This window comes from Echinops telfairi, unplaced genomic scaffold (assembly GCF_000313985.2).
Source record: "Echinops telfairi isolate 266 unplaced genomic scaffold, ASM31398v2 ScPeMD7_3533;HRSCAF=4204_0, whole genome shotgun sequence".
Lineage (NCBI taxonomy): Eukaryota > Metazoa > Chordata > Mammalia > Afrosoricida > Tenrecidae > Echinops > Echinops telfairi.
In genome coordinates, this window is record NW_022107431.1 from 17,744,405 (window position 1) to 17,752,481 (window position 8,077).

Genomic DNA, 8,077 nt, shown 5'->3' on the forward strand with positions numbered 1-8,077 from the left:
ATAAGTGTGCTTTACACAATTGATGTATGTATGGATTGTGATGAATTGTATGAGCCCCAATAAAATGATTTAAAAAAAAGAAGAACGTGGAGTTCTGGGTTTAGGGCCCCCCCCCCCCTCAATTAAATGTGCTGCCCTCGTGAGGTCAATCATCGTATTATTTTGTTGAGAACATTGGGTAAAACAGAAAAACAAAAGCCAAGTCACGGCTGGCAGGTCAATTCTGCCTCATAATGACGGAGGTTGGAGCAGATCGGCTTCCCAGGATTTTAGACGCTGTCTGTCTTTCCGGGGCAGACAGCCTCGCCCTGCCCTGGGGTGCGGCGGTGGGTTGGCAGGGCTGGGTCCTGTGGTCAGCAGCCTCAGGGTGGTTATAGACACTCTCGCACTGTGGTGCAGAGATCTGTATGCAAGCGTGCACTTGCGGGTGGTGGGTGGAGTCCAGCCGATCATTCAGGCCACAACCTGGTGATGCCTCCTGGGACGTGTGGCCTTTTGATGAGAGAGACACTGAGACCCCTGTGCTCCTTCACTTTCCTTCTCCAGGACTTCATTGCCACTCTGTCTGCCTCCCGGGCGGCCCCACATGGGCATGTGCTTGAGAGCTGTGGGGGCCCTGCCTAGTTCCCACCAACCAGGGATCCGTGCGTGTCTGCCCCACCAGCCTGTGATCTTCCTGCGTCCCTCTGAACTTCCGGCATCTAGCCTGCAGCTCCGGGAGTCTGCAGAGGGCTCCGGCTAGCATCGCCCGTGGACTTGCGCTGGCCTGGGCTGAGACGTCTTCTTGCTAGCAGGTGCCATCTTATACAGATGGGAATTGTTTCTTGTTTCTGGTCTTGTTTCTCTACACAACGCGCCTAACACACACAGTCACAGGAGGCTGGGGAGGGCGAAGGCCGGGGTTTCTGCATGTTAACTGTGCCCTAGGTGCTGGGCACTGCTGCGTGTGCTTTTCATGTACGGCCAGCTGCCCTCGGAGTGACCCCGTGTGTCGGAGGACAGGGATGCTCCCAGGGTTTTCCATGGCTCCTTTTTGGTTTTGGATATAAATTGTCAGGACTTTCTCCCAAGGCACCGCTGGGTAGACTTGAACTTCCAACGTTTGGTTTGGAAGCCGAGCGCGTTCACAGCGTGAGCCACCCAGATGCGCCTTTTGATACATCGATCTCATGTAAGTCACATAACAATGCTTAAAAGGCAGGGATTCTCTTATTGGTTTTATTTTACAGTTGATGAAACTTGGGTAAATTTTATATGGAAAGTCTAAAAGCCGGCTCTGCCCCAAAGGTCCTACTGGCACACATACAGCCTCCCCTCTTGTTTCCGTAGTTACTGTCTGCGGCTGCTCTGAAGCTGCAGACGCGATTGTGATATTGTCACTGAGACCTCAGTCTAGCATATTCACTGTCCAGTTCGTGCGGAGAAGCCCATCACCCCTCGCGGAAGCCGCGGCGGGCTGTTGTAAAGTGTCCCCAAGTCACCTCCGACCCACGACGACCTTCTATGTGTAATTCAGAGGCAAAGAAAACAGGCAGAGAGCTGGACAGCTTCTAATACAACTGCTATCAAACTTCCAGAAGAAAAACAAAACAAAACAAGACTGTCTTTATCTAATTTCTTTCATTCCTATCTTGCTTTACCTCTCCTTACTCAAGGTTTATCAGAGCGCCTGCCCAGGAAAAACGAGTTTCGTCAGAAAGGGTTGGCTCTGGGTAGGGTGAGTTTTCGTGAGGCAGCAAAGTTTCCAGGAGAGAGGGGGGCGTCCGAAGCTCCAGCTGAGAAACCCCGTGGCGCCATGGCTTCCTGAGAGGAGCTGTAGAACTGTTGGCAGGCTCACACGGTGTCTCCTCCAGTTCAAATGAGATCATGGTGGGAATATTAATAAGAATCATGGAACAATCGGCTGGCTTCTTCAACATTTGGTACCACCTATTGTCTTGCTTGAGCATCAATGGACGTTTCTCTTTTTTCTGGGAGGGCATGTCATCACTATCGTGAGGAGACTGTGTGTAGTTCTATTGTTTGTGGGATTCATCACACACAGTAACCCTTTAGAACAGTGGTTCTCAACCTCCCTCACGCGGTGACCCTTTCATACAGTTCCTCATGCGGTGGTGACCCCCAACCATAAGATTATTTTCGTTGCTACTTCATCACTGTCATTTTGCTACTGTTATGACTCAGGCGATCCCTGTGAAAGGGTCGTTTGACCCCCAAAGCGGTCACGACCCACAGGTTGAGAACTGCTGCTTTAGAACATCCGCCCTCCCCACCCCCAAAGTTAAAGAATGTATTTAGTGGACAATGGGCTCATCAGTGCAAGCTCTCAAACTAAATCAAACTCACTGCATTAAGTCAACGCAGACTCACAGTGACCTAACAGGACAGGGCAGAACGGCCCGTTACTTTCTGAGACTGTAACTCTTTTCAGGAGTAGAAACCTCTTCTTTCTCCCAAGGAGCAGCTGGTGGTTTCGAACTGCTGACCACGCAGATTGCAGCTCAAAGCTTAACCACGGCACCACCCGGGCTCCTCCCCCCTGAAACTCTTGTTTGATTAAACATGAGGACAGGACCAGGTACCACTCAGGAAATCAGGGGGCATTATACTAATACTGAATAGCAATGCTGGTCCAACCCACTGCCCTCAAGTCAACTGCAAAACTTTACAGGAGTAGAAAGTCTCTTTCTCCCGAGGGACAGCTGGTGGATTAGAATGCTGGCCTTGTCATTGGTAGCCCGATGAATAACCCAATTATGCCATCAGTCCTTCTTCCAAACTCCACAGCCAAACCTGCTGTTAACAGGTCAATTCCAGCTCACAGTGACCCTACAGAACAGCGTAGAACCTCCCCTGTGGGTGTCTGAGAATGTAACTCTTTACAGGAGGAGAAAGCCCCGTCTGGTGGTCTAGAACTGCTGACACCATGTGGTGAGCAGTTGAAGGAATAACCCACTAGGGCTTCCCCTCAGGCCTCCTTAGTACGAGAGCTTTATTAGAAAAAACGCTGGCTCTCGACATCATCATATTCTCTAATCATATATTAAGAGTTCATAAGCTAAGCTTCTCTGGTAATTCTTAAGGGTTGGCCTTCAAAACCTCCTGATACATCCAAGTCGGATTCATCATTGGGTTTTCCCTCTGGGTTGGCCACTCAGCTGAGCTCAGGGTACAGGGAGCTAACATTGGCAAAGCCGTTTGCCACAGGAGGCGGCAGAAAATGCCCCAGAAAGACAGGGTTCCATTCCTTCTCCCAGCTGCAACCAGTACTGACCCAACAGCACAGACCAGGGTGCCCAGGCTCAGCCTCACCTGGGAATTGTTTGGAATTCCAACACCCACGCTGCACACTAGACCAATTAACCGGGACCCTGGGGGCGGGAGGCAGGGCTCAGGGACTTTTGAAGCTGCCAGGTGATTTCAGGCTGCAGACACCAGCAGAGGTGTGAAGAAGGTTGGCACAGCCCACGGGGCTCGTCAGGGAACACCTGCTGCCCGGCCGCCAGGCTGCTCCCTCGGTGTGGCCCTCAGAGCCTCTGTGGGCGGGTCTCTCATGCCCAATCCTGTGTGAACGCGGGCACCCCGCCATTCCTGGAGCCCCCAGGGGGCACGCAGGTGGATGCGGTCACGGCTAAGAGAAAGGTCAGCGGTGCAAGTTCACCGAGAGCTAACATTCAGAGACAGGCAAGCCCAATGGAGCCCAGGTCTTCTCGACACCCACAGGCGGCAGTGGCTTAGATGGTTGAGTTTGCAACTAGACGCACGATCAGCATTTGTGGACGCGCAGACTGACGGGTGGACCCCCAGGAGAATGAGCGCATCCCTCCTAGACGAAATAGGAGGGGGCTTCCCAAACATTTGTGGGGAAAGACGCCATTTTCTTTCAATTCCCCATTTCTGTGAACTTTGGGAAGCCCCCTCTCACACAACCGGCATGCTCCTGAGATGCAAAAGCGATGAGACTTCAGCTAGCTTACTGTGGACAGGTCACATCAGGAGGGGCCACTCGCTAGAAGTCCTGGTGGCGTAAGGTCAGCAGTTCGAAACCATCAGCCACCCCAAGGGAGAAACACGGGGCTTTCTACTCCCGTAAAGAGTGACCATCTCTGAAACCCACAGGGACAGTTCTACCCTGTCCTGTAGGGTCCCTTTGAGTCAGCGCCAACTTGATGGCCGTGAGTTTCTTGTTGGTGGTGGTGGTACAGCGAAAGATCAGGAAAGACAGAGAGGTACCCCATGATATGTAGTGACCCAGCAGTCACAGCCATGTACTCACACACCAGTGGCCCCGGATATGGTGCTGGCCCAGGCAACCTTTCTTCTGGTCAATAGAGAAGACCATCGGGGGCTGGGGCAGACTGCAAGGTCACTGAGAACAGGACAGTGAGGGCAGCCTGGGCCTCCTGGGCCTTGTGATAATGCTTAAACACCAACACCTCCCTGTCCCTTAGGACACAGGACCCCTCCAACCCCTGGCTTGGCTTGGCTTATTTTGCAAGCGCCTTCACCCTTTGAGAACAGAGCTGGCCTTACCTCTACGATGCTCTTGAGATCTTGCACATACGTCCTCTCTGTGTCCAGGATTTCCTGCACCACTCGGTCCACGTAGAGGAGTTTGGGGCTTGGGGAGCACTCGGCGCTGGCCTCCGCTCTGCGCAGCACCCTGAGCTGTCTCTCTCCGCTGCCCTCCGAGCCCCGAGGCCCGGCTGGGTCAGCTCTGGGCAGCTCGCTGCTGGAGAAGGGCTGGGTGGGAACCAGCTCCAGTTTTATGGCCCCTGCTTCCTTGTCCTGGGTGAACAGGCCCAGGTGGCTGCTGGAAGCCAGGGTCATGCGGCTGCCGAAGGAGCCATGGCTGTCCCGGGAAGAGGCCGAGGAGGACGTGGAGCCGAAGCTGATGGGCCGGTCGCTGTCCGAGAGGTCCATGGCCCTCAGTTCTTGGGGGCGGGGAAGCCTGGCTGTCCTGGGGAGGCTGCTTGCTGTCGTGGGGTCCGGCTCGTCTGTTACAGTTGATGGAACATCAGGAGGACACTGATGGCGGTCTATACAAATGAAAAGGGGGGCAGAGAGGACATGATTAGCCAGCTGAGCACACAGGAACTTGACAGCAGCAACAGCTGAGCTCAGGCGTATTCAGTCAAAAGGCAAACAGCCACGACAAGTCCAATGCCAGGGGCCCTGTGGTAAAACCAGTTTCTAAAGCATCACCCCGAGCTGGTTAGAAATGCTGTGTGTCAGGCCGTAGGAGCCCAGAGCTCCAGGAAGTACCACGAGAGCCCCGCCAGACTGGTAAGCACCTGAGAGTCACTGCACCCTCCTTCACCAAGTGTGGCCACCCCAGGAGCCCTGGTGGCATAATGGGCGATGGGCTGCTAGCCCGCAAGTCAGCAGTTCGAAGCCATCAACCTCCCAGCAGGAGAAAGATGAGGCTTTTTACTCCTGTAAAGATTTACAGTCTCAGAAACAAACCCACAGGGGCAGTTCTACCCTGTCCAATAGGGCCCCTCGCCCGAGTCGCTTTGTCTGTGTCCCTGGCTCACGGAGCCCCCGCAGTGGCAGATGAGTTATGCGGACAGGTCTGTTCGGAGTTGGAATCGACTCAGTGGCAGCGAGGGCATATTGTTGGCTCTGCAATATCCTCTGTTCATCCAGGCAAACGGCGCTCCTCGGATGACCGCTGGAGGCTTTCAAGATTCCAGGCACGACTCAAAGACACAGAAGGTGGAACAAAGGCCCTACACAAGCTATGAGATCACTTTAATGGGATGTCCCATGAACCAGGACCCTGAACACCCCCCCCCCCAAACCCACATCCCCCAAGGTACCTGGTTGTACATTCAGTGGCCTCCACAGACTCTTTTTTGTCATTGTTGCAACTATATCTACCACGCAACTTTTGCTAATCCCACAGGTGTCCGGCCTATTGACAGGATACCAACAGTCTGACCTTCACGCAGTGTGAATTTGCCATCGCCCCAAACTCAGTGCTCCATAAACAACGAGCCCCTCCCCCCGTCCATAGACCCACCCACCCACTCACTGCCACCAAGTCCCTTCCGACTCACAGCCATCCACCCTCCAGTCATTGTGAAGTAATCTCTTTCTACACATTTGCCTTTTCTTGTCTTTTCTCTAGGAGCCCCGGTGGCATTGTAAAGTGTTGGGCTGCAATCCACAAGGCCAGCAGTTTGAAACCACCAGCCACTCCTTAGGAGAAAGATAGGACGCACTATTCCTGTAAATAGTTACAATCTCTGAAATTCCCAGGGGTAGTTCTGCCCTGTCCTGGAAGGTCACTGAGCCAGCACTGACTCGGTGGCGAGTTCGATTTTGAGTTTGCCTGTGTATCTCAGTGAGGTCATACACTATTCTAGAGAAGGGACAATACTGTTTCTTGATCTTCGGCAGGAAAAATAAAAACCAACCCCCTGTAAAATGTATCCCCTCTCACCACAATACCTTTGGAATTTCATCTTGAAAATGGGTACTACCCTTATGGTATAAGTGGGATCACACAAATAAAGAGCGTGTCTGAGGAACCACGTGGCCCCTGCTTTCACACGTAAATCTGGGTCATATGACGGTGTAGTGATACAATTAAAGCCTCAAGGGGTTTTCACCGCCGTCATCTGTAGAGAAGCAGACTGCCCCATCTTTCTCCCTCAGAGTGGCCTTTGGTCAGTAGCTGAGCACTCGGTCACTGGGCCACCAATCTGAACTCACTGCCATTGACTCAAGACTGACTCCTAGTGATTCCATAGGACAGGGTAGAATTGCCCCCGTGAGTTTCTGGGACTGTAACTGTTCGCTGGGGTTTCGAACTGCTGACCTTGTGATGGCAGCTCAATGTGGTACTACTAGACTCCCAGGGCTCCTTAAGTACACAACTAGATGATAAGCATAAAGCTCATGAGAAGGAGCCCTGGTGGTGTAGTGGTCAGCAGTTCAAAACCACCAGACACTCCTCGGGACAAAGATGGGGCATTCTCCTCCCATAAACAGTTTCAGAAACTCAACGGGCTTTCTATAGAGAGGCTATGAGTCTGCATCGACTCAATGGAAGTGAGAGAGACGAGGGATGACAAAATGTGGTGCGGGGGTAGGATGTATTAATGGGGCTGTTTGTGTTTGGAATACAACATCTGCAAAGACAAAGGTGACTTTACCACCCAGCACACTTTAAGGTGATGCTGCTTCCACAAAGGTTCTCCATGAAGTTTCAACTTTTGTGAGGGTTTTTGGTGGGGGAGGGCACCCAAACACCACTCTTTTTCATTGACCAGGTGTTGTCTGGACTATTCCCCTTAATGAGACCTAAGGTTTCTAGAAACGCAAGGTTCTACCACAGAGAGTGAGATCCCTGACGACGTTTGCTTCATTTTGGTGGATTACAACACCTGGTTTCCTCCAAACCCAGGTCTGTGCTTATGAGTTTTATTAGAAAGAATAGAACTTGTGTTTAGAGGGCTGTAACATGATAAACTTTAGAGAATACTTCAGTCTCCAGTATACATTGACTGTGAGAGAAGAATATGGACGAATGACACTTTTGCATAAGGAATGTAAACTTGGTTGACTATAAACTAAAGGTCACCAAACAGCTGGTACTCATTATTCCTAGAATATAAAGAATTTGATAAATCTGTACTGTTCAGCATACTAACTTAAAATGTTTAACAGCTCTGACATTTGATTCATAAATCATATAATCCAATGGTTTATACATATTCAAAATCAACAACTTATTTTTTTAATTGGTAACTGGTTTTTATTAGTTGTATTGAGGATCAGTACAGAGACATTATAAACAATTTGTACATAATTCTTTTTTGTTGGTGGTGTTCGGGGTCACCATGGCTGTCTTTCTGATGTTTGGGGTTGGAAGGGGATGCAGGGGCGGGTAGTTTGACCACCTTGCTGCCATTGGCTGAGGATGTTCTCAGAAACTGCCTTAGCTTGGTATTCACAGTCCACGGAAGACAAGAGCTCTGCTCCGGATCTCTGGCCTGCTCCGGATCTCTGGTCTGCTCGTGGATCTCTGGTCTGCTCGTGGATCTCTGGCCTGCTCGTGGATCTCTGG

The 8,077-nt window shown here is 51.5% G+C and overlaps 1 protein-coding gene across 1 annotated transcript in view; it reads right to left on the minus strand.

Moving 5' to 3' along the window:
* Positions 1–8,077, minus strand: part of PLEKHG1 (pleckstrin homology and RhoGEF domain containing G1) — a 114,306-nt gene that overhangs the window by 95,807 nt on the left and 10,422 nt on the right. Inside the window, exon 2 of the mRNA XM_004701947.2 lies at positions 4,534–5,039. Coding sequence (XP_004702004.1) covers positions 4,534–4,923 — 390 coding nt within the window. The 5' untranslated portion in view covers positions 4,924–5,039. The remainder of the gene's footprint in view (positions 1–4,533; positions 5,040–8,077) is intronic.